The following is a 27,362-nucleotide window of genomic DNA, read 5'->3' on the forward strand; positions in this document are numbered from 1 at the left end:
TTTTCTGCACCCTGTCCCCAGCCCCTTGGCAGCTATTCAATAGAGCAGGGGTCTGCAACCTGTGGCTCTACAGATGTTTTGGACTACAATTCCCATGACCCCTCAGCATTGACTGCTGGATATGGCTAATGGGAGTTGTAGTCCAAAACACCTGGAAAGCCAAAGGTTGCAGAACCCTGCGGAATAGAGTAATGCTTTGGGGGGGTCGGGGGACATGGGTGCATGGGGGTGGGTGCGTGTTTGTGTGTTCTTTTAAAATGTCAGTAGATATTCTAAGGCTGTATTTCCAGTTAAAACGTTTTGCTTGCCCAGTTGGGCAATGCCAATCTGGCAGACCTACAGGGATGGGTACTTTATCTGGATGAAGTTCTCTGTGGGCCAAAGTGGAGGCGCTGCCACATTTTCACAGTCCAGCCATTCGCAGATAGACAGAGAATGCCCTCTGATGCCCCTCGCATGGGTGATCTGTGCCGGTCACCATTTTGTGGATTTCTCTGCGGGTTCTATGTACTAAATTGTTCGGTTTATTAACCCCGACAAAACGTTTTCTGGGTGTTTAGCAAATCTCTATTCCTGTGCATTTCTATTGTGCCGCTGGGTGTCGCACTTGCCCTCAAATCAATAGCCCCCAGGCACTTGCACTTGGGAGTGGGGGGACCTGGATTGCCTGCATGGTCAAAGGCGAGCACCCTTATGTGAGGACGCCGTGCAAGAGAGACTGTTAGACTTTCTCCTTACCATGGGAAGTCCTTTTAAGAGGGTGCAGTAATGAACTGGGAGCCACACGTAGCCTCCTGGAAATGTTTTTCTAAGTCGCCCCTTCTTGGTCCGTGCAAGCAAGCACAAGCCGTCTAAGTACCACAAGAAAATGTGGAAAAAAGTGGCCCACAAGGTGAATTTCAAAGCACATTTATTCCTCCATAGGAATTCAAAAGAGGTTGAACATAAAAAAAAACAAAAAAACGACATATAACATTTCAGAGTGAGGCATATCCTACTCGAAGCTTTATAGGAGGGTGAGGAGAGCAGGAAAGAGGGGTGTAGGGTGCTAGAGCAGGGGTAAGAGGAGCAGGAAGCCAAGGCACACACGAGAGGTCCCTGGTGCAGAAGCACACACGGATACCTCCAGAGTAGCCTGCATGCAAGTCCACACATGAAAGGAGGACTTTTTCATTTTGTTTTTAAAATGGAGGGTTTCTCCCTCTCTGTCATGCCTCCACCCCACAACCCCCAATTTCCCAACTTAACTCTTCTACTACAGTTTTTTTGGATTTGATTTTTTTAATTAAAGGTTCTCAGAACCTGACTATTACCTTTCCCCTGGTGCTTATCTGTTTACCTTTCCCAGGATGTGTACCTTTCCCCTGCTGCTTAACCATTCATCTTTTCCATGGTGCTTACCTGTTTGCCTTTCCCCTGGTGCTTACCTGTTTACCTTTCCCCTGGCGCTTACCCGTGTACCTTTCCCCTGGTTCCCTTTCCCATGGTGCTTAACTGTTTACCTTTCCCCTGGTGCTTAACTGTTTACCTTTGCCATGGTGCTTAACTGTTTACCTTTCCCATAGTGCTCCCCTGGTGCTTACCCGTATATATTTCCCTGGTGCTTACCTGTTTACCTTTCCCCTGGTGCTTACCTGTTTACCTTTCCCCTGGTGCTTAACTATTTACCTTTCCCATGGTACTTAACTGTTTACCTTTCCCATAGTGCTTAACACACTTTGGGGAAATTGACTTGAAGCAGTGGTTTCTTTTGGTACTCCTGTTCAGAGGAGAATTGCTTGGCATTTTGGTGCTGGGTCGTCCTTAAGCGCAGGATTTGACTTATCCCAAAGGACAGGTGGTTTGGCCCTGTTCATTTTCAGTGGAGTGGCTCTCACACTTTAGGACATTCCTGCGCTCCCACTGATTGCTAAGCTCAGCCCTCCTTTAGGAGACCTCGGCCTGGCCTATGATTCCATGAGCCCCGGTACCGGCTGGGTCTCCCCTTTTCACTGCATGCTTGCCCGTCCTAGTGGGTGCAGGGGAAAGGATCCAAGTGGTATGGAGGGGTGGAATCGTGCTCCCAAGTTAGAAGATGAGCAAATCCGTTAATCCTTTGACTCATTCACTCCAACCTCCCACTCTGCAGGCGGTCAAGGTGTTCAGTGAGGATGGGACCTGTCGATCGCTGGAGGTCACCGCCGGGGCCACGGCCCGCCACGTCTGCGAGATGCTGGTGCAGAAGACCCATTCGATCAACGACGAGAGCTGGTCCCTCGTGGAGTCCCACCTGCACCTGGGAATAGGTAGGACGTTCTCCACGGAGCCGCGTGCCTGTCCATGGTCTCTCGGGGCGCGCAGTTGGAAATGCGGGCATCATTTGTGTGGTTCTCCCTGGCTGCAGGCACATGCCCCAGTTTTATTTTATTTATTTATTGGGTATCTATAAAGCCCCTATACGTACCGTGCAGGTGCAGTAGCAAGAAGTTGCGGGAGAGAGTGGAGGAGGGAAGTGCTGCCAGGGCGGAAGAAGGACCCATGGGTTAGGCGAGTGCTAAGGGGAGGCCAGGTGGACAAGTGCCAGGGATTGCATGGGGTGCAGGGGAACCAAGGTCCACGTGCTAAGTGCGCGGGACGGTGCTGGAAGGGCTCGGTGGCATGCAGGCACAGCCAGGCTCTTACAAACATATCTGCGCCGGAGGTACAGCAACGTGGATCAGGAAAGTCTCTGCACACACTTGTGAGGATGAAAGTTACACAATAATAGGGTGCCGACAAACCTTGTGTTACCAGATGCACCATGTGTCCAATCCTGGGCTTTCCTTTACATTCCACTGAAATGTGGTACCTTCAGCTAATGTTTCAGTTGAAGTGACCAAAGATCACCCCTCCCAGAATGCACCTCCTTCACCCAACCACCTCCACACCTCCCATTATCCCTAATAAGCACTGTTATTTAAACCAGTCCACACTGCCTTCTGGAGACCATAAGACCTCCTTATACCTCAAAGCAGAGGCGTGAGGCGTTGCTAAGGGGTGGGGGGGGTTGGCTGAGGGGGCTATAATCCCGGTTCTTTTGGTTGTAGCCCCGGATAGAAGCTCAGGTTTTACAACCAAAAAGGCTAGCTAGCCCCCAGTTCCGACAGTCCCAAAATTAGCATAGCCCCGGATCCTTTTCAGAGCTAGCAACACCCCTGCCTGAAGGACTTCTGAAAAAAGCACCGGTCGTGGAATTGGGGTTGTGAGGTGTCCCACTTGGGCTATTATATCACTTTATTTACACTGAGACTCCCTACAACCGCAATTTGCCTTGGTTCAAAAATAGGCAGTGCCGGTTAATCCAGTAACTAAATACAGAGAAGAAATCCAGCCTGTGTTCAAGGCTTTTCACTGATAGCAGGTTAGAGGCGAGGCCCTCGCTTCGAGGCCGCATGCATAATCTACAGTGGGCAGTCAGGTCATAGCCCCAAGTCTTCCTTCGGGTGCCACCTTTGATTTGTATTACCATTCACACTGTGTTCAAAACACACCGTTGTATGATTCACCGTTGGTCCAAACATGTATTCTTTTGAGCCTCCATATTCTTCTGTTGCGTGAAATTATCTTTTACATTTAAACTTTGTCAGTCATTACATGGCATGTTTCGCACACGCGTGCCTTCCTCAGACACTCCTTATATTTTGAAACTCATAATCAACATTACTTAATCACTCCCTTGCAGATCTCTTTAAAATAGCACATCCTAGGTGTTGTCTCATGTTTGTAGGTCTTCCAGTGTAGGTTTCAGCTAAGCATTCTGGGGCTTGTAGTTGTTCATTAATAATGGTGTGGCGGGAGCACTACTTAATCAAGAATGCAAAGGAAAAGTCAAACCTGGAAGAACTGCACTCAAATTGCATGGAACCACATGGGTATTTCCCAAATATTTTTCTTTAGGGGATGGGGGGAGGGCTTGCACTGGAAATTAGAACTTGCCGTCATCTGGGGAAAACTTACCTACTGTCTGTTCTTCCTTTAGAGCGGTGTCTGGAAGACCATGAATTTGTGGTGGAGGTTCAAGCCACGTGGCCTGTCGGAGGGGACAGCAAGTTCATCTTTCGCAAGAACTTCACCAAATATGAGATGTTCAAGGCCTCGCCGGTAAGAGCCGGTAATAATAGCTACAGCCCTCTGCATGCTGAGACTTGTATGCCCATGCTTGTAATGGGGTAAGTGGGGATGGGCGGCAAGGGCAGGGCCAAAATACCATTCCCATAATCCCAAGGTGCTGTTGCCTTTCAGGACCGAAAGAAGGTAACCTTCCTGGCTTGTGGTACGAGAGGTGACACAAGCACTCAAAAAGTGAATGGGAACATAGTTGTATTAGGATTGCTTAGACCAAATATAGCTTTTATAGACCGGGGGGAGGGGTCATTGTCTCGGGGTGATGATTCACCACCAAGTTAGGCCCAAAAGGTGTTGGAGGGGGCTTTATGCCAAGCGATAATGACCCCTGCCCAGGTATATAAGGCTATTAGCACTTGGTGGTAATAATGTAGGTTTTGTACTTGTGTCCATGTAGAACATAATAGTGCCTAAAATAAATAGGCGCAACTTGTTAATACATTAAATTTGGTTTTATTTAGTAAAAGTTAAATAACAGAAGATGGAAAAATGTGGGAGGTGCTGCTTTAAGGCATGCTGCCTTTGGAGTCTTCGGGCGGGATTGGCAAAGAAAAGGCAGGAAAAAGGTGGGAGGAGTTGATTAATGATTTTTGCTGTCTGATCCTGAAATCAGAATGCAGTAAATAACAGTAGTTATTGACTACATTTCGAGCATGCTGGTTGGATGAGCGGTCAATACTGATGTACATACATGTGTTAATTAATATTATAACATACCTTTGGTGCAAAACCAAGAGTTTTCCAAGAAGAACTCAACAAAACTCACTCAATTGTCGACTGAAAATACGTTTGCTGCCTGGTTTTCAAAACTCACTGTAAATCAAACAGAAGATGTAGTTGAGCTGAATGGAAACCAGGCTATAGATAGTTACTTCAATTCAAATATAATTAATTAAATCCATACACAAAATATTATTAACACACACAAAAATGAAACATTTAAGAATTAATGATAAGGGACGTTTTAATAGTCTTTGCTACGAATGAAATTCTTAAACGAAACATCCATGACTTTAAGTAGATATGTAATCTTGTTGTAGAAGCTCAGATTGTACTTCCTCTGAAGAAGGCCACTTACGTAATATTAAGTTAACCTGGACCACATGGTAATTGAAACTATGCCCGAAGCATTTCAGCTACTGCTGTCCCCTGCAGCTCACAATAACCACTGTAATGAAACAAATGCCAAAACCTTAGGGAGTCAATATGTTGTTCAGCTTATAATTGGCGACACAGAAGAAAATAAAACACATGCTACTGCATACCAAAGAATTGGCGGATCCAGCACTTTCTATTAACACACTGTCCAAAGTCTGGGAGTGAAGATTATCCAAACCACTGAAGACATTAAGAATGTTTTTTAAATGAAAATATTTGTGCCAACTCATGACATCTGTGCTTCATAACTTCATGAAGCCAAGACGTGGCTTGGCATAATCTAAACAAAAAAACAAATGGAACACGAAACCAACACCTTTGTAAATGGGGCTTGAAGAATATGGAGATGAATAATAGAAACTAAAACAAATAATTAAGAAAATGAAGATGGTGAAGGAATATTACTAAAGAAATAGTAAATAACAAGAAAGTAAAAAAGAGAATATCAATGAATACAAGAACCTATGAAAATAAATAGGTACACAATAACAAATGGAGAAAAAAGTGAAAAGAAATGAGAGAAAAAAGTGAAAGGGGAGTAAGAAATACATAAATAAAGAACAGAGAAAATCAATGTGACTATGTTGCAAGAAAATCTGAAGTGAGCAAATCCTAAATATAACACCTTTGCTATTACAAAATAAAGCAATAATGAAGTTTACACAGACCGTGCAAATCATAAAAATATAGCAAGGTTAATCTCCTCATTCAGACTATGTGGATGTAATGTTTGCAGTTGGTCAATCCAAAAAATCTCACATTGTAACAGTGCCTGCCTCGTGATACCCCCATAAAATGGACTGTGTAACGTTTCCAGCACTTAAAAGTATCATTGTGACAAAGCCTATCCCTTTTCAAGAAAATGCCAAGACAGGGGAGATGATAACATGAACAATGTTTGAAGAATCGCAGTTAGCAAACTTAATACATTCAATCACTTCCCCCATGATTGGCACCACCTGATATTAATGCAATTCTGATACCGTAAGCAAAGAAAAGTTCCCTTTGTGTTTAGACCGGTGGTTGAGCTTTAATTACCATTTAAGATTCTGACTCTGGCGGTACATTCATATGGGTTTCTTGGGGGGCAGGGGATAACCTAAAGGAGCATCCAATTGGAGTAGATGCCAATTCCTTTGTAAGATATGTTTAAGCTTGGAGCTCTAATGAGACAAGGTGGCAATAAAAGTGAGGTCTGGAGTTGGCCCAGTAGATTGAGATTCTAACAACTGTCCCTGAGAAAAACGTGAAGACTTACCTAGTTCTGCTCAGATACCAAAACATGAGGTACGCTTTCAAATTTTAACACAGAAATTGCTTTATGTACAGCGTTGTCGTCCAATACCAGTCAGTTAGCATGTAACATATGGCTCTAAGGTAAATGGCTGAACAGGGACCCTGAATAAAAATTGCGACAGATCGATGTGTCTCGTTCATGTAAATTGACGTGGCGAATTTAGGATATTGGATACATACGGTTAAGTGAACTCCAAATTGTAGCAAATCGCGATATTCACCAGGCCAAATCCCCCAAAAATCATCAAGGTATCTCCACCACCAAATTAAGATGTGAGCAAAAAAGGATTCTTTTTGAGAATGGGATGAAACTCGAAACGATACGTGAAAGACTAAGCGAGCAATGGATGGAGGGATTTGAATTAATCATAACCACTGGCGATAGCTCAGAGCAGATCTCCATTCCATCATTATTTAACCTGCTGTGCCATTATGGGAGGAGAAACCACATGAAAAGCAGTACCTTACCACCCCAAAAAGGGCGGTCAGCCTGAACTTAATGGCCATATGCCTTTGACATGTGACCACAAGCAACCCCAGACACGCTTCGGCCTCTTTGGACATCATCATTGAGATGTACCTTTTGATCCTATAACAGCAAGCTTGGGAACCACAACTTGGCACACTCATGCCTTCTGTGGCAAGTTTTTAAATAAGTGAAAATGAAAATGCTTGTAATTAATCATAACCACTGGCAATTGCTCTGGACAACGTCCATGTTCTTGTTCTTTAGCCCACCTTGCCAGTACAGAGGCACTGGATGTCAGTAGTATGTAGTGACACTGACTCGCACCCCTCAGGCAATGGTGTTTGGTCAACTGGTGGGGGGTGGGCGAGAGTGATGTAACTCAAGGGCCCCATAAGAGCTCACAGCTGCAGTGCTATGCGGACCAAGTCCATCTGAACAACACAACGCACAATGGGGACGTGTCAGCAGGCCTGGGTGTGACGTCTACCGAGAGCTGCTCTTTAGACCAGGGAGGAGCAGGGAGGTGATCGAAAGGCCAACTGGTTCCACGCTGTCTCGCTCTGAAGACGTGTAGGACGTGAGCGGGCGTACGCAGCGTGAGCTCTCCCATGGCAGTCACGAGGAGCTTGGCCTGCCCGGAAATTGCATATGCATGCTGGGAATTCAAGATCTATTCAGTGGAAAGCAGCCCATGCAGACGCACCTGCATGCAAACCATATGACTCTACTTCCTACATACACACCTGGGTGAGTGGGGAGAGCCTAACTCGTCCCTCACTGCCAGGCTCCACCCACAGTGAAACCCGCCCCAGAAGAGTAGTCTGCTAAGCACTGCACAGCAGACGACCCTTCAACCTACAAACAGGCGTCGTGTTCCAAGATCAAAGCCCATGTTTAATTCCCTCAGAGTCACAACCCACAGCCCACCTTACGAACCTCTGCTAGCAGTCGGTCTGCGCCAAAAGTCTGGATATAGGGCGAACACTGAGCTGCATAAGATAACACAAAAGTCATGTGGTTATAATGAGAAAAGCAAAACTACAAGTCCCAGAATGCAAAGAATAAACTGGAAGCACTCCTGTCACCTGAGGAAGGATTACCTGAGAGCTCTGCGGCTGTCCTGGAATAATGGTGCAAAAATTGGGCACGATCCTTTGAGTGTAAAGTAGTGCCAACCCCATGTGAGCAGTGCAGCGCCTACCCAAGGGGCTTCTCCCTGCTCCTTTCACAAGCACTTTTCCTGGGGACTCCTGCATCGCCATGTTGATTCCCTTCCTGTCACTGATTATCTGTGGGAGTGTGTGAGGAAGGCAGGCACCACATAGTTGCCAACATGACCCATTCCAATCTGTAGGTGCATAGCCAGTCCTGGTTTTTACTTTGCATTCTGGGACTTGTAGTCTGCGTTTTATAATGGGAAAAGTGGAAGAAAGCAAAGAAAAAAACAGGACTGGATAAGCACCGTCCTACAGATTGGAATGGGTCATGTTGACATCTATGGCACCATCCTGGGTCCTGGTGCACAGAGGATCTGGCATTGGTGATTCTGGCAGATGCATAGGAGAATGGGTGGGACCAGGGATGTCTGCCACTACAGACTGTATGTGGCACTGGGATGTCTACCCCTGAGGATTCTGAGAGATGCTGGAAGTGGAGGGCACTTTAGCCTTCTAGGAGCTGCCGGCAGTGTATGGCACTGAGAACTGCGACAGCTGCAGCAGGTCTAGTTCTTGGAACTTTGTCTTAAGCAAGGTCCTGGTAAGTGTCACTCACTAGAGTCCAACATTTGTTGGGAGGTTTCAGAAAGTCTGCCCTGCCAGTCCGAGTTAATATATATATATATATATATAATGTCCCTGCTTTGAGAGGGGGCATATTCATTGAAGCTGCTATTTCTGAATGTCGGGGACTAGCACCCCTTGACCACAAACCTTGGGCCCTGCAGCAGAGCCAGAAAGAAGCAATGGCCAGCCCGGCAAGGTCAGCAGCTGGTACAACCCTGCATAGGGTGACCAGGTGCCCAGTGGTGGCTGGTGAATTGTTTAATTAGAGGGAAGTAAATGTTTCCACAGAATAGGCTGGAGCGACCCAGCGTAGTGAGGGAGCCTGAACCATTTTCAGTTTTTAGGATTTTTGCGGGGCTCCTCCCCGCCGAGAAAAATTGGGTCAAAGTCGTGCATTTTCCGCATACTTTCTGTAAATTATTGGATTAAAAGCAAGAGGTTGCAATGGGCTTTGTAGGGTAGCACGTGATGAAAAAAGTGATCAACACTCTACAGGAGCATTTTCCACCTCATGGTCAGGATGCCTTTGTACACAATCTATGCACATCTAAAAACAGTTATCAGTGCCCATACATGACCATGGAGACTGCACCAACATATGCTAGTATTACCATATAGGAGCATACTCCTGTTGGCTTTACCAGTACCAACTGCCATGCCAGAGTAAAAAAATATGTCCAGACTGGACCCACCAGTGTGGGCCAGCACAAAATGGGAACTCTCGTGCTGACTTCACCCTTGATGGGCAGTAAAGAATGCCATGCCACAGTGAAGAATTGTCTAGACTGGACCCACCAACGTGGGCCATTGTCACGTAGGAACACTTATTATGCTGCCTTTACATTTGATGCGCAGTCAAAAAGAAAATGCCACGCCGCATTAAAGCAACATGTCCATACTGGCCCCACCAATGTGGGCTAGTACCAGTAGGAACTCTCATTATGCTGCCTTCCCACTTGTTAACCAGTACCAAAAAATATCATGCAGCTGTGGATATCTGTCCAAACTGGACATACAATTTAGCTGTTTCCAGTTTGGACAAATATTCACCTCACCAATAATGTAAGCCCCACTGGCTGCCCTCCTTCTCTTCCTAAACCCAATAATGTTGGGTGCCTTTTTGGATGCATCTATCTGTTTTTACTGCGATTTTCCGTCTGTTTATTGATCTGGACTGCCCCAAGAGGGCACTGTCTTTGTGGTCTACACCTTTGTTTGTTTCTATCCTTTTTACTTTCCCCTTCAATCCCCATAGCAATTGGCTGAGGCAGTCAGTGGCCCCGACCTTTGGTTTTTGCAGCCGTCTCTTAATGCTCTCACCTGATTTCCCGCGTGTAATCTGTAGCCATCCTGCACATCAGCCACTTGGTTTAGGTCCTATGTCTGCCTTTCTGGAGGTATATATCAGTTTCTTTTTTAATCTGAACTGCTCCTACAGTGCACTGTTATTGTGGTCTAGTCCTTTGTTTCTGTCCTTTTTTCCTTTCCTCCTCCCACTCTCCATTTCTAAAGCACTGCTCATCGGGCAGGCCTGGAAAAGGGCAGAGCACCGGGCGATTTCCCCTCCCCGTTTGCCTGGCACCATTGCCCCACCAGAAGCCTTGGTCTCCATAAACAGAAGCTCTCAGTAAGGGACTGCGTTAGTGTCCCACGTAGATGCTGTGCATAAGCAATTAGGCATTCCACCTGCCCCGCCACTACGCCAATTAACCCTACCACCAATGCCATGAGGCTGAGCCTCATTGACACATAGCCACCTAGATAGTTCCACCTGCTTCCCCCTCCCACAGCCACACATCTTGCCTCACGCACAGCTGGCCTCCACGCTCTGATAACTGTACAGACTACACTTCCAGCTTCATGCGCCTTTCTACACTGTGCCACTTTTAAACTCTGCCACAGCGAGTTCTTACAGCGAACAGCTCTGCAGGTGCCACACAGGCATTGTGCCTCCTAGTGTACTCGGGCTGTAAGTTTGCTGCCTTGAATCTCGCTATTGTGTTATTTTGCCACACATGCTTTTTGTCTCCCATAGGATTCTGTGGAGGAGTAGAAGGACAGACACGGTAAAGGCATGTTCTTACTGTGAAGTGTATTTAAAGTAAAATAAGGCCTATCTCTCCCTATAACTATGGGGTGTTCCCTGCCTATCTTTCTAGCAAATGTGCTTGTCCCTCAGGATGACTGCCCCATACAAATCCGCCCTCTGTCCCAATCTAATCTATGTCCCGAGCACCAGTATAACTAACTAGGGTCAAGGGAAGTACTCCTTCCTGTTGCTCGTGATTTGTAACCAGTTTCTCTCACTCCTCTTACTCCTTGCAAAGAGTCTCTTGTCATCCACTGTGTCAGGTGTTGCAGTCCTTTTAAGGGGCGGGTTCTTTGTTGGTCCTTATTCTTCCTTGGCAGCTTGAGTCTATTTTGGTTCCTTTTCTCCCCATTGCAGGGTTACTGAATCTGTTACACCCGCCTCTCTTCTTTTATAGTAGTTAAAGTTCCAATTACAATTCCCCCATTCCCAGGGTGCAGTTCCAAGAGTTTGGGCTTCCTGGCTTCACAGGTCTGTTATCCCCAAATATCTCTTTTCTGTGTTCTTTTTCTTATCTTTCAGATGTGGGTGGGTTTTCCCTTTTTCCCCGAGTGATAAGCCTCCAATTTTATTTCTTTCCCACTCTATGGTTTTTGAATTTCTTCTTCTCTCATTCAAGCAGTTCTGATTCACTGGATTATTTCCAATAGTTTTTCCATTAGTACTAGGGCGTGTTTTGCTTAAATTATGAGTCCTGCTTGATTTACCGGTATGCCCATTCCCTGTTTTACCTTCCGAGTTTCAGGGCAACGGCGGTGGTACCTGCAGGCCCTTGGATTTTCTTTCCTTCTCGTCGCCGCTCCGCGGCTTGCTCTCCACGATGTCTCCTTCTTGGATGTTCTGATCTCGTCTTCGGGATGTCACAGGGATCGTGGCTCAGACTGGGAGCTGCTTACTCCCCTGCATGGTCTCGGTGGCGTTTTACGGGCAGACTGGCCACCACTCTGATTCCATGGTTACGCCACTACTGCTCTTCCTCCTCCGCCTTGGTTGGCTTTCTTTTGCTCTTGCACACTGTTTGCTCAGAGTTTCTGGTTCAGCGCTGGAGAGGCTCTGTCGCATGTTGGCTCCGTGTTCACCCAGAGCGCCACCTTCTTGTGGTCCATTACGCATAGGGAGCTTTCTCTGCATCTCTGGGGTCTTCGCTCTCTCGGCTGTCTGCCTCTTCTCTCTCACTGGTTAGTCTTGCATCCCTTTTCAACCTTAATGTTGCAGTTCATTGGAGACTTGAATTTAAAGGGATATCTCCAATTTCTATTCACTCATAATATACCTTCACGAGCTTGATAACAGTTTGGTGTATTGTACACGTCCATATAATCCATCATTTGGAGGCCATCAGAAAGTTCCTCACAGGAACTGGAATCCTTGTCCCCAAAGGGAGGCGTCTCCCGGTGAATTACCACTTGCCTCAACCCAAAGGGAAGTTGTCGTGGAGCAGGCTCACCTCCCTAGCTTCACATAGGGGAGGGGCTCCCCTTTGGGCAGAAGGGACGAATTCCCTCAATTCGTCACAATTCCCAATATAGGTTTGTTACTTTGAATCTCACCTCTTTTCCACACTTACATTTTACCTCCCAGAGTATTTCCCAATATAGGCTTCCCACTCTGAATCACGCCACTGGGGCATTTTGCCACAAAAGCATTTTGCACCTGGTGTTTTCCCAATTGTAAGTTTGCCACTTTGATTCTTGCCACTGTGATGTTCTCCCACTCCAGCATTTTGCTTCTTGGATTTTCCTATGTACATTCGCCACATTGAATGTCACCTCTAATATTGTGTCCCGCTTATACTCTGCCTCGTGGAGTTTTCCTGATGTAAATTTGCCACGTCTAATCTCGCAACTGATATTTTGCTGCCCTCGCATTTCGCCTCTCGGAGTTACCCCGAATGTAGGTTTGCCACTTTCATTCTTATCACAGCAGTCACGCGCAGCATGACTAAAATGAATGCTTCAGACCTACTTCCCCTGACCCTTGTGCGCTGCGACCCACAGAATACAGCCGAGTCCCACGAAAAACGTGGTCCAGCTGTTCACATAGCTATTGCCACTTGGACACTTTGGTACAGGACCCGGCCTCTCGCCCTTGGAATATGAGCTGCTGTTAGAGTCCTAGACATTCTCTGCCTGCCTTTGATTTGGCAATAAGTGAAGACACGCATTTTACCACTCCTTTCATTACAGTTCAAAATGGACCACGGTATTCCAAAGGGCGTTCATTCACCAGATCGCTATACAAATATCACCGACATCAGTGGTGGAAAGGGAAACCATGTGAAGGGAGATCCCACAAGGTGGGGCGTAGTTTGGAGAGGGGGTTGGAGTTCCGAGGGGGCAGAGCTGGCAGTTGAACTCCACTCAAAGACATTATCAAAATAACAGTTTAAAAATCGTGCAATTTCTTTCATGCTGATTTTTTTTTTTTTTACAAATTCCACACTGTACATCAATTCCACTTTAAATCCCTTCCCTGGCAGTGGTGCACCTACAAATATGTTATCATTGCCACTTTAAAATCGCTTTGGGGTCCCAGCATCTGATCAGGTGCAGTCTCCACGCTTGCAAGAACTCTTGCCACATGACATCCTGGCCAAATATTCACGACTCACTTGCACTCATCTCCCCTCCTCAACCCCCTGTTTGGCCTTCAGCAATGCTCTGCTTTATAAAAGATGGCATGAAAAGTACACAAACCTTAGTAAGGAACGCACACAAATGTATAAATATAAGGATTTAGATACTTGTGTGTGCACCTTACTATGGTTTATGAACTTTTCAAGCCATCTTTTATAACATAGAAATATGTTCAGCAACAGTGTACAATTGTGACATCTCTGCCCCACCCCCATCTCGAGAGACTACACATACCAGAATCAATTTCAAGGAAAAGGCACTGATCACTGAGCCCCCAGCTTTGCGTTTGTTAACTTGGTCCCTAGGTGAAGCTGAGGGCTACATACGAAGCTGGGGACTGAGTTATCTAATGTACTCTGTATACACTCGGTCAGAGCAGATTAAATCACTGTGCCTAGGCATCTTTGTTGGCGAACCTGGGGGCTCGGTGATCTAATCTGCTCTGTGTGCTGCAGAGCCGATTAGATCACCGAGCCCCCAGGTTCTCCGTGGTCAAAGACGCCTCTGTGACCAGAGAGCGGGTGCAGGCATGATTATCATGCAGGCCGTGTCCCGAAATCCGGCTAGACATCTGATGCTTGATCTCGGACCCGGTGGGAGCCGGCCCATTGGCCAGGGCTGCATAATATGATATAACATAGATCCGCATTCATCAATCATTCATACAGCATTCATTATGCATTCACTCTCCATTCTCCCCCACACACCCCCACACACACACATCTGCATTCATATGGCATCATGCATCCTTCTTTCACTCTCACATTCACTCGCAGACATTCACATCATTCATTCTTCATTCACTCTCACATTACCTCCTCATCCCTCTTCCTTGTCCCAGTACTTGTGAGGTAAGGTTACCTCACACGTAAGCACTGGGACGAGGAAAAGTGGGACTAGGAGTAATGAAAATTACCATTAAGTAATTCCAGCATTCACACACGTGCATCTGCATTCATACAGCATAATTCATTCTTTATTCCCTCTCCATTCACACACGTGCATCTGCATTCATACAGCATAATTCATTCTTTCTTCCCTCTCCATTCACACACGTGCATCTGCATTCATACAGCATAATTCATTCTTTATTCCCTCTCCATTCACACACGTGCATCTGCATTCATACAGCATAATTCATTCTTTATTCCCTCTCCATTCACACACGTGCATCTGCATTCATACAGCATAATTCATTCTTTATTCCCTCTCCATTCACACACGTGCATCTGCATTCAAATGGCATCATTCATTCTTTATTCCCTCTCCATTCACACACGTGCATCTGCATTCATACAGCATCATTCATTCTTTATTCCCTCTCCATTCACACACGTGCATCTGCATTCATACAGCATAATTCATTCTTTATTCCCTCTCCATTCACACACGTGCATCTGCATTCATACAGCATAATTCATTCTTTATTCCCTCTCCATTCACACACGTGCATCTGCATTCATAAAGCATAATTCATTCTTTATTCCCTCTCCATTCACACACGTGCATCTGCATTCATACAGCATAATTCATTCTTTATTCCCTCTCCATTCACACACGTGCATCTGCATTCATACAGCATAATTCATTCTTTATTCCCTCTCCATTCACACACGTGCATCTGCATTCATACAGCATAATTCATTCTTTATTCCCTCTCCATTCACACACGTGCATCTGCATTCATACAGCATAATTCATTCTTTATTCCCTCTCCATTCACACACGTGCATCTGCATTCATAAAGCATAATTCATTCTTTATTCCCTCTCCATTCACACACGTGCATCTGCATTCATACAGCATAATTCATTCTTTATTCCCTCTCCATTCACACACGTGCATCTGCATTCATACAGCATAATTCATTCTTTATTCCCTCTCCATTCACACACGTGCATCTGCATTCATACAGCATAATTCATTCTTTATTCCCTCTCCATTCACACACGTGCATCTGCATTCATACAGCATAATTCATTCTTTATTCCCTCTCCATTCACACACGTGCATCTGCATTCATACAGCATAATCCATTCTTTATTCCCTCTCCATTCACACACGTGCATCTGCATTCATACAGCATAATTCATTCTTTATTCCCTCTCCATTCACACACGTGCATCTGCATTCAAATGGCATCATTCATTCTTTGTTCACTTTCACATTACCACCACATCCCTCTTCCTCGTCCCATTACTTACTTATGAGATAACCTTTACCTCACAGGTAAGTATGAGGAAGAGTATGACTAGGGCTAATGAAGATTACCGCTAAGTAATCCCAGCATTACCTCCTCATCCCTCTTCCTTGTCCCAGTACTTACTTGTGAGGTAAGGTTACCTCACATGTAAGCACTGGGACGAGGAAAAGTGGGACTAGGAGTAATGAAAATTACCATTAAGTAATTCCAGCATTCACACACGTGCATCTGCATTCATACAGCATAATTCATTCTTTATTCCCTCTCCATTCACACACGTGCATCTGCATTCATAAAGCATAATTCATTCTTTATTCCCTCTCCATTCACACACGTGCATCTGCATTCATACAGCATAATCCATTCTTTATTCCCTCTCCATTCACACACGTGCATCTGCATTCATACAGCATCATTCAGTCTTTATTCCCTCTCCATTCACACACGTGCATCTGCATTCAAATGGCATCATTCATTCTTTGTTCACTTTCACATTACCACCACATCCCTCTTCCTCGTCCCATTACTTACTTATGAGAGAACCTTTACCTCACAGGTAAGTATGAGGAAGAGTTTGACTAGGGCTAATGAAGATTACCGGTAAGTAATCCCAGCATTACCTCCACGTCCATCTTCCACGTCCCAGTACTTAGCCTTTGGCAGGCCTCTTAAAGCCAGCCCAGGAGCGCTGGCTCAGCTGCTTGCTGCAGCTGGGGGAGTGCTCATGTGTTTTCCCTGGGCTGGCTTGGCTCATCCATAATGGGGGCGATGCCCCGTCACCCATTATGAACGAGCAGGCCCTGATCATGTCCCAGTTTTGTCAGGACTGTCCTGGAATCTATCCCTCTCTTCCCCTTTTGGGGTTAGGGGGGGGATGATGGTGACCGCTCCCAGAATCCGGGAGTGTGGTGTGTATAAATCTTCACCGCTTAATGCTCCTTCATAACCGGAATGAACCAAATAAACGTTATAATAGTTTGGTAATCAGCCATTGCGAAACCCTTCTCCTACTTTTGTCGAGATTTCATTTAGTTATTTGTTTATTCCGGCCCCCTTAACCCTGCATTTCACCGCGCCACGACCGAGGATCAGGTCCATATTACAGAACGGAATTCCCCTAACTGGCAAAGAGGCCATGTGGCGGGATTAGCAATCCTGGAAAACCATACTGTTTCTCAGCAATTTCTAGACCGGAAATGGCACTCATTTTGTTAATCTCTGTGCAATACAATCTGATCTGGCTATGCCAAGATTTTTGCAACCGATGCTTAACCCACCAAGCCTCTCTGTGCATCCTGAATGAAGCTGTAAAAAGTAAGACCACTTTTTCCTCACTGTGTGTAACGATGTTGGTCTGTGAGTTTTGCACCTGAGCCCCTGTCCTATTTTTAGTTTGGTCTATTAGGTGGTGTTAGGGAGAATTCTCATTTCTGTGCTAATTGCCTTTGGAGACCCCAAGCTCTTTTGCTGGACTTGGGACTTTTTAATTTGAACCCTGGAATGAGTGGGACCTTGTTCCCAAACTTTTATGTGTTTTGACCTGACCTGGATGATGTGTTTCCACGGTTTTTGGAGTCTGACAAACTCCATAGGCATCTACTTTTTGTATGGTGTAACACACAGCACGTTCAGTTCCTTTTAGATTTCTCACAAGGTTTAAATACCTTTTCTTGGGTGAACTACCGTTCCCAAGACTAGTAAAGTGAAATGTACTTTATTTACCTTTTCTCTTTGTAGGTCCAGCACACCCCATTTTATCTGGAATGCTCGGGGTTACCTAGCAGCCCCTTATCCTACATTATCATGTAACATTTTTATGTTACCCTCACTGTGTTAAATGGCTGCTGGCAGTGGTTTAATTTTCCTACCATTGTGCTTTTGTACTTCAGGCTGAACCCTCAGCTGCAGTACAGCACACATGGGTGACCATTTTGTCAAAATGGCCTCTGACTTCTTTTTTCACCATTTTCTGTTTGTGAGGTCTTTCTTGGGTTTTACTCTGTGCGTTGAGCCAGGTTTGAGTTTTTTGTTTGTTTTGCCTTTGGCAGGCTTCAGCCCTGAAAACCGCCTCTGCCTCCAGTGAGTCTAGAAGGACAGGATGTGAGGGAGGGTCCTGAAACTCCCCTCTCTAGGAATGCCTGAATGCAACCAGTCCTGATTGGCTAGCTGGCTGTCCTGACCTCGCTGTGTGATTGACAGCCTAGGCTGTGCATGAATGGAATAAAATTTCTTAAAAGGAGAGAGTTTTTGGACTAGAGGAGAGTTGACCACTGGGAGAAACACATGACCAAGCAACCGTAAACGAAGCTTGCTGCATCCTCCTGGACCTTTGAACTGCCCGGCGAAGCCCTGCTGCTGTGCTGAAACTCCTTTTTCATTTTGACAGAGAAGCTCTTGAAGGGACGACTTCTCCCATTGGGTTAGTGGGACCAAATAACGCCGAGTTGAACGCCACTGGACCATCTTCTCCGACTGGCTGTACTTCTTCGTTACTTTATGAACCGAATGCCATGGGTCGAGAAATACGTAGTCGAGTGCAATGTCTCAAATCCGGCCAGAAGCTCCAGGACTCTCCAAAGGACCCTTCAGAAGCAGGATGACCAGAGCTCCAGTCCCGACACCAGAGTGCAGGTCCCAAAGAGTGAAGGAAGCCCAACCGGTATCCGAGATCCACAACAGTGCTGTTTACCAAGTGCTGAAACCGCAAAGTGCTGCTGAACCGAAAAGAGCCTGTAGCTGCCGACGACCTCCCAAGTACTGCTGCATGAGCCCTGCAGACGTCCTCCCTCTTGTCCCCACGACTGAGGCTCAGGAACACTTGTTCTGCATTGCTGCAACAGGACAGAATCCTGCTGGACCACTATTCTTCAAACCAGAGGTACTGTTCAGACTTGGGGTACTTACTTCATTGCCTTGTTAGCTGTGCTTTTCTCGGTTGGGAATTGCATTGGCTTCGTTTTAGAGTTGAGTTGACCTCTTTTATTTTTCTCACAGTCTTAACAGCTTGTACACTACAAGTGATTTTCTACAAACTCTCTTACTTTGTGCAAGACTGCTTCTGATCTAAGAAGTGCCTCAGCTCCATAGACTGTGCTCCAATTGACTTTGGCTGTCCTGGCTCCCTGAAGACTCTTCTAGTCCATTGACTTGTTATAGTTGTCCCTCATAGGTTGTAGCTTGTTTCAGACTGTTGATGCTGGGAAAGGCTTGTCTAGATTTCATGTGAAGTGTCCTCAAATTTACTGAGAACCTGTTTAACCTTTTTTCCTTCCCTAAACCTTTCCTTTCTGCAACCCCAGAATCCACAAAGTAGAATTTGTGTGATCTATAAATGCCATTATTGTCCTTGTAATTGAAGTCACTTCAGGGTGTAGGAGTTTTATAAGAAGCTTATCCAAAGATTATCCACTAACTTGTTCTGATTCTCCAAAGTAATTTTAAAGTTTACTTACCTTGTTACATGACTTGCCTTTTTAAAGAACGCTTATTTAAAAATGGATGTTAAATAAATAACTATTTATAACAGAAACCTTGAGTGTAAGTGTTACTTGTATTTACGGATTTCATGTGTACAGCTCTAAAGCTCACATTTACCCCTCTTGAGATAGGCCTGACTGCTCAGTCACACTACCAACGTGTGTAGTTCTATACCAAAAGGTAGGTTACCTAATACCAAGCAGATAAGTCTTGTGTAGTCTCACAGAGTGTGACTACATCAATTCTTACCTAACAGGTGGCGCTTGCACCACCTATAAGCCGAGAGTACAGATGGAGAAATGGCATTTGAGGAGGGACACAAAGCTTGTAGGTGTTTGGGGATTTAACTTCCCATGGCCATGCTAACCCCTATGTCCATTCCCACCCAGTTCTTGCCCCTAACCGCCCAAAACACCTCCTCATGGCAACTCTTTGAACTCACCTTTAAAACATCCTTCCCATCAAACTTTGTGTTCAAAGTGCCTGCCGGTGTTTTTTCAAAGCAGTATTCTCAGAGTTCATGACTTAATTGGACCTGTAAACCCGGTGCTGGTGTAACAAAAATGTCTTAACCAGGTCTGCCTATAGCCATACCGATTTATAAGCAGCATGTGTGTCCTTCACTGAAGTCCTTTTTAAAACAAGCATTGGCAATGCCAATAGTTTTGACTTGTTTATAAGTATTAGGCATTTGCCAGGAACTGCTTTTAGATGTTCAGGTATTCTCACCATTTTGCACCTGCTATTATCAGTCAGCAGTTAATGCCACTACGACTGTGCCTGACAAGTCCCTTTCCCATGCCTACACAAATGCCCCTACTGTTAGCATTGCCAATGCTTGTTTTAATTTTGAAAACCTGGTCACCCTGCCAAAGGGTATTCTGGGACATGTCGTTCAGAACAAAGAGTTCCTGCCCAGATACTAGCAAAATTCAGAGTCAGATTTCAGAATGGAAAAGCCCATTGCGAAACTGATAACTATAGCACAAGCTAGTCCACGGTTTCGAAAAGTTAGTAAACAGTGCCACATGCTGGCCATAGCGTGAAATAACTGCCCTGGCCTTATTCTACGGGTAGCCACTAATGTCAATCTGAAATTAGGCTGTCTGCTTGCTCTCACCCCATAAAATGACAAGAACCTCGAAATCCTGCTTCATGAACCGAGCCTTAGGCCCTCACTCCCAGGGCTGGAGCCATCCTCCAAATAGTGGGGGGAAGTGGTGGGAAGTGGTGGCTGGGAAACTGTTTTAAAAAGCGGGAAACGAGTGGGGCAAAGTGCCTGCACGCTGACAATCAATTGTGCATTTGCTTTGTGTGTTCTGGCCTGGGTAACCCTCGTACATAAGCTGTCTCTCTGCTCCCAACTGACCTGAGAAAAATGAAGCGCGGGAGTCAGGGTTGATGCGTTCATTGTACTGGCAACAGACTGGGGGGAGGGCCTTCTCGAAGTGATGTGATGCGACTACAGGCCCCAGCACAGCAAGCAAACCTGTATCCGTACCTTTGCAGGAACTGGACGCATGGCCTGCAGATTACACAGAATATCACAGCAATAGGTGCATTAACCCACTGGGCAGTCTTATCTGGTTTCAAACGGAAGACTTGCAAGTTATACACAAATATGGAAGAAAAGCTGCCCTTCCTTTGAGACCGGAAGCTGAATATTTACTTGTTTTCCTTCTTCTCTTGCACCTCGCTTTGGCCCGTTATATCCACCTTTCACCCCAGATTTGAGGTTATTTAGTTTCAGAAAGATGCTAATTATTTGGAGGGTTGCCCCATATAAAAGCTGAGCAGAGCAGTTCGGTCATGCGAGGTATATTGAGCACCGGACAGGCCGCAGCCCTCCGCCACTGTACGCGGCAAGTGGCTCTTGTTGCGCACCACCCCATTCGCGCCACGAGACGTGTGTCATTGCAGAGTGCTGCCTTCTGCCTGCAACCTCCTCAATTGAGGCGTCCCCCCCCAACCCCCCCACCCTTACTCCACCACTGCTCGCTCCATAAGCGGAGGCGTAGACAGGGTAGGGCCTGAGCGGAGAAGGCCCACCCAAAATGTGTAAATGCCCACTCAGCAGCACTGTTGGGCATTTACAGATGTTAATGCTACTGCGGTGGGACCAACTACATTAGCTTCATGCCCCACTTGTTAGACAATCCTGGTTATGCCTCTGTCCATAAGAAGAAAAAGCCTTCGGAATGTCGCTCTGGAAACCTACGTGGATGGCAGGCTCTTACTCCACAGCCGAAGACCGATCACGGGATGAGGAGGATCCGGCTCCTTGGGGGCAGATGGATCTCTAGATCTGGATTTCAGAACCCTACTGGGTGGACAGATCTGAGGGCAATGCACTGACATTTCAAAGCTCACTACCATGCTCTACAGTCCAGTATCTAATAGAATAGACTAGTGTGTAAGCCCATGTACACGGGCCAAAGTGCGCAAGGAGAGACATTAGCAAAGTATTAATATGTTATTCCTAAAACAACAGCTCCCTCTAGCGGTGACAACAGGTGAATTGGGCAGTCTCTACTGCGCATGACTATTCCAGAGGCAACAGCTCTCTCCAGCGGTGACAACAGGGGAAACGGGCAGTCTCTACTGTGCATGACTGCATCGGACAAACATACATATGGCCTTTTATTATACTGTATGATATTTCATGAATGGACGCAACTGGAATTGTGCGCGATCGCCCTGGATTGGGAAACCAGGCAAAACTGCCATGGTGGATTCCAAATCCTGGGAAATCAAAAGCCCATACCTGATCCACAATGATCAGCTGCTCCCAGCTCCCGAGATGAACTTCCATGCTCGAAAGATCTGCTCTCCAATGTGTCTTTGTTTTGGATTGAGGCACATGAAAGTGCAATTAATGTTAAATGGCTACAGAGAAGGCAGCGAGTGGGTGATTTGGAGTTGCTAGTGTCGTTAAAAGGTGTGGATGGTAGGTGATTAGTCAGGGATGGAGTGCATAAAGCTGCATGCAGTGAGCAACCATGGATATAGGTGATGGTATGATGCATTATTTTCACTGTATTTCCTTCTCTTGCACATTAGATTTTTTAATCTCATTCCTTTGCAAGTAGGTTCTGTACGCCTACAGTTACATCAGAATGGGAAAATAAAGCCACTATCGTACTCTTTTTGCTCAGTGTTACCATAACTATATATATATATATCTTGTCAGTTTAGTTTATTGTGTGGTTTGTGTGAATTACATGTCATCTCTATAACTAAGTGTTATTTTACTTTTGTTGTTTTTTACAAACCTGCTATGACCACAATCCTATCGCTCCTCAGTTTCCCCGCCCTCTTAAGATCCCCACATCCACGCCACGTGACATCCCAGAGAAGTTGTGCTCCATTAGCAGAGCTGCACATATTGCAAAATCCTGCTTCACAGATGCAGATCTCGAGATCACACCCTTTGTGACAGATCTCACTACTTACAGAGCATGCTCCAAGCCATGGGCCCACAGGCAATACCCCATGCCCAGCTCTCACTCCTACTCCATGTACCGTGTAGTTGCAGCTGCCCAGTGTTAGCGGGCCCCCACCCAATGGACTGCCTGAAGGAGGCCCACTCTGTGTGAGCGCTTGCTAACCTCTTTCTCTGTCCTTCTTCCCAGCACTCCTTGTTCCCGGAGTCTATGGTCGCCGGCTGCCTCGATGCCAACAAAGGAATGTCCCACTCCGAACTAATACAGGTGAGTGATGAGGGTGCCGCGTACCTCAGAGCACGCTTCTCCTCACCACCCCAGACTCCTACAGGCTATCCATCTATCTCTCCACACAGAACTTCCTCAACTCCGGCTCCTGCCCAGAGATCCAGGGCTTTCTGCACCTCAAGGAGATCGGAAGGAAGGTCTGGAAAAGGTTTTACTTCTTCTTGCGCCGCTCCGGGCTCTACTATTCCACCAAAGGCACCTCCAAGGTGAGTCCCAGCGGTGCAGGTATCCGTGTCCATCTGAGTGGGAGCGTGTGCAACCGACTGAATGGGCAGCGCAGGCGACCGACTGTAGGGGGAGCGCGTGCGACCGACTGTAGGGGGAGCGCGTGGGACCGACTTTAAGGGGAGTGCGGGCGACCGACTGTAGGGTGAGCACGGGCTGCCAACTGTAGGGGGAGCGCGGGCGACCGACTGTAGGGTGAGCGCGGGCTGCCGACTGTAGGGGGAGTGCGGGCGACCGACTTTAGGGGGAGTGCAGGCGACCGACTGTATGGTGAGCACGGGCTGCCGAATGTAGGGGGAGCATGGGCGACCGACTGTAGGCTGAGCACAGGCTGCTCACTGTATGGTGAGCACGGGCTGCCGACTGTAGGGTGAATGCGGGCGACCGACTGTAGGGTGAGCGCGGGCTGCCGACTGTAGGGGGAGTGCGGGCGACCGACTGTAGGGGGAGTGCGGGCGACCGACTGTAGGGGGAGTGCGGGCGACCGACTGTAGGGGGAGTGCGGGCGGCCGACTGTAGGGGGAGCGCGGGCGACCGACTGTAGGGTGACCACAGGCTGCTCACTGTATGGTGAGCACGGGCTGCCGACTGTAGGATGAATGCAGGCAACCGACTATAGGGTGAGCGCGGGCTGCCGACTGTAGGGGGAGTGCGGGCAACTGACTGTAGGGTGAGCGCAGGCTGCCAACTGTAGGGTGAGCGCGGGCGACTGACTGCAGGGGGAGCACGGGTGACCGACTGCAGGGGGAGCACGGGAGATGACTGTAGGGTGAGCGCAGGCTACCGACTGTAGGGTGAGCGCGGGCTGCCAACTTTAGGGTGAGGGCCGGCTGCCGACTATAGGGTGAAAACTGTCTTCCGACTATAGGGTGAAAACGGGCGACCGACTGTATGGTGAGAGTGGGCTGCCGACTGTAGGGTGAGCTCAGGCTGCCGACTGTAGGGTGAGCTCAGGCTGCCGACTGTATGGTGAATGCGGTTAACCGACTGTAGGGTGAGCACGGGCGACCGACTGTAGGGTGAGCGCAAGTGACCGACTAGGGTGAGCGCAGGCTGCCGGCTGTAGGTTGAGCACGGGCAGCCGACTGTAGGTTGAGCGCGGGCAGCCGACTGTATGTTGAGTTTAGGAGATGACTGTATGGTGAGCACGACCGACTATGACATGATATGCTATTTTATTTATATCGCGCTCATACACAAGTGTTTCAAACTATGGTGAGCGCGGGCGACTGTTGAGGACCGCAAACGACTCTACACTGAGGTTAGAAAACTGTGCTATAATCTTAGGAGACCGACTATAGTGTGAGGTTGGACACGGACTGCACCTTAAGCTTAAGAGACTAACTACACTGTTCTAGGAACCAGATTTTGAGAAATAAATACTGCACTTCCTGTTTGTCCGACAGAGGAGCCCACAGAATCTGAGGTGTGCAGGCCAATGGTCGAAGTGTACGTAAAACAGTAGAAGAGCTATGTTCCCTGCTGGCCTGCACCCACTCCCCACAAACCCCATCATCACGCCCCCCTCACACACAATACTAACCCCCAAACACATGCAGGTGATATTTAAGGGAACATTCAGTGAAGTGCACTGAAAGTGCAAGTTTCAACTTCTTCCTACACTTTTATTTTAAAACCAAACCATTCCGGAACAGTTCCTTTTTAAAATAAAAGTATAGGACCAGTAAACATCAATTTTAAAAAGTAGAGGAGCACCGCTCCCGCCCACCTCGACCACTGGTGCAGGCACACTGTCAGTACTAGACTTTGATTCTGGGAATTGTGAGACCCCCAAAACCTGTGATGCGGGCTCTGATGTGCGTTTGACTTGGGTGCTGGGAGTGCCTGTTAATAAGAGAAACCCTCCCTCAGCATCTTCCACATGCAGACACTCTGCACTCTGCACTCTGCATTGAACGCTGGTGCTGCGAATGGCTTGATAGTGAGAGAAGCTCCCTCACTCAGCGGGGAGCAGACACTCTGCATTGAGCGCTGGTGCTGGGAATGGCTTGCTAGTGAGAGAAGCTCCCTCACTCTGCGGGGAGCAGACACTGCATTGAGCGCTGGTGCTGGGAATGGCATTCTAGTGAGAAAACCTCCCTCACTCTGCGGGGAGCAGACACTCTACATTGAGCGCTGGTGCTGGGAATGGCTTGTAGTGAGAGAAGCTCCCTCACTCTGCGGGGAGCAGACACTTCATTGAGCGCTGGTGCTGGGAATGGCATTCTAGTGAGAGAACCTCCCTCAATCTGCGGGAGCAGACACTGCATTGAGCGCTGGTGCTGGGAATGGCATTCTAGTGAGAGAACCTCCCTCACTCTGCGGGAGTAGACACACTGCATTGAGCGCTGGTGCCGGGAATGGCTTGCTAGGGAGAGAAGCTCCCTCATTCTGTAGGGAGCAGACACATGGAATTGAGCGCTGGTGCTGGGAATGGCTTGCTAGTGAGAGAAGCTCCCTCACTCTGCAGGGAGCAGACACTCTGCATTGAGCGCTGGTGCTGGGAATGGCTTGTAGTGAGAGAAGCTCCCTCACTCTGCGGGGAGCAGACACTGCATTGAGCGCTGGTGCTGGGAATGGCATTCTAGTGAGAGAACCTCCCTCACTCTGCGGGAGCAGACACTCTGCATTGAGAGCTGATGCTGGGAATGGCTTGTAGTGAGAGAAGCTCCCTCACTCTGCAGGGAGCAGACACTGCATTGAGCGCTGGTGCTGGGAATGGCGTTCTAGTGAGAGAACCTCCCTCACTCTGCGGGGAGCAGACACTGTGCATTGAGCGCTGGTGCTGGGAATGGCTTGCTAGTGAGAGAAGCTCCCTCACTCTGCGGGGAGCAGACACTGCATTGAGCGCTGGTGCTGGGAATGGCTTGCTAGTGAGAGAAGCTCCCTCACTCTGCGGGGAGCAGACACTCTGCATTGAGCGCTGGTGCTGGGAATGGCTTGCTAGTGAGAGAAGCTCCCTCACTCTGCGGGGAGCAGACACTGCATTGAGCGCTGGTGCTGGGAATGGCTTGCTAGTGAGAGAAGCTCCCTCGCTCTGCGGGGAGCAGACACTGCATTGAGCGCTGGTGCTGCGAATGGCTTGCTAGTGAGAGAAGCTCCCTCACTCTTTGGGGAGCAGACACTGCATTGAGCGCTGGTGCTGGGAATGGCTTGATAGTGAGAGAAGCTCCCTCACTCAGCGGGGAGCAGACACTCTGCATTGAGCGCTGGTGCTGGGAATGGCTTGCTAGTGAGAGAAGCTCCCTCACTCTGCGGGGAGCAGACACTGCATTGAGCGCTGGTGCTGGGAATGGCATTCTAGTGAGAGAACCTCCCTCACTCTGCGGGGAGCAGACACTCTACATTGAGCGCTGGTGCTGGGAATGGCTTGTAGTGAGAGAAGCTCCCTCACTCTGCGGGGAGCAGACACTGCATTGAGCGCTGGTGCTGGGAATAGCATTCTAGTGAGAGAACCTCCCTCACTCTGCGGGAGCAGACACACTGCATTGAGCGCTGGTGCTGGGAATGGCTTGCTAGTGAGAGAAGCTCCCCCACTCTGCAGGGAGCAGACACACTGCATTGAGCGCTGGTGCCGGGAATGGCTTGCTAGGGAGAGAAGCTCCCTCATTCTGCAGGGAGCAGACACATGGAATTGAGCGCTGGTGCTGGGAATGGCTTGCTAGTGAGAGAAGCTCCCTCACTCTGCAGGGAGCAGACACACTGCATTTAGCGCTGGTGCTGGGAATGGCTTGTAGTGAGAGAAGCTCCCTCACTCTGCGGGGAGCAGACACTGCATTGAGCGCTGGTGCTGGGAATGGCATTCTAGTGAGAGAACCTCCCTCACTCTGCGGGAGCAGACACTCTGCATTGAGAGCTGGTGCTGGGAATGGCTTGTAGTGAGAGAAGCTCCCTCATTCTGCGGGGAGCAGACACTCTGCATTGAGCGCTGGTGCTGGGAATGGCATTCTAGTGAGAGAACCTCCCTCACTCTGTGGGGAGCAGACACATGGAATTGAGCGCTGGTGCTGGGAATGGCTTGCTAGTGAGAGAAGCTCCCTCACTCTGCAGGGAGCAGACACTCTGCATTGAGCGCTGGTGCTGGGAATGGCTCGTAGTGAGAGAAGCTCCCTCACTCTGCGGGGAGCAGACACTGCATTGAGCGACTGTGC

The 27,362-nt window shown here is 47.7% G+C and overlaps 1 protein-coding gene across 3 annotated transcripts in view; it reads left to right on the forward strand.

The window, feature by feature from the left end:
• GRB7 (growth factor receptor bound protein 7) overlaps window positions 1-27,362 on the forward strand; it is a 715,403-nt gene that overhangs the window by 623,705 nt on the left and 64,336 nt on the right. For all 3 annotated transcript variants that reach the window (XM_069634743.1, XM_069634745.1, XM_069634744.1), the window contains 4 exons: window positions 2,129-2,285; window positions 3,998-4,119; window positions 22,888-22,965; window positions 23,055-23,192. In XM_069634743.1, coding sequence (XP_069490844.1) covers window positions 2,129-2,285; window positions 3,998-4,119; window positions 22,888-22,965; window positions 23,055-23,192 — 495 coding nt within the window. The remainder of the gene's footprint in view (window positions 1-2,128; window positions 2,286-3,997; window positions 4,120-22,887; window positions 22,966-23,054; window positions 23,193-27,362) is intronic.

Source organism: Ambystoma mexicanum, chromosome 13 (genome assembly GCF_040938575.1).
Source record: "Ambystoma mexicanum isolate Mex_15411 chromosome 13, UKY_AmexF1_1, whole genome shotgun sequence".
NCBI lineage: Eukaryota > Metazoa > Chordata > Amphibia > Caudata > Ambystomatidae > Ambystoma > Ambystoma mexicanum.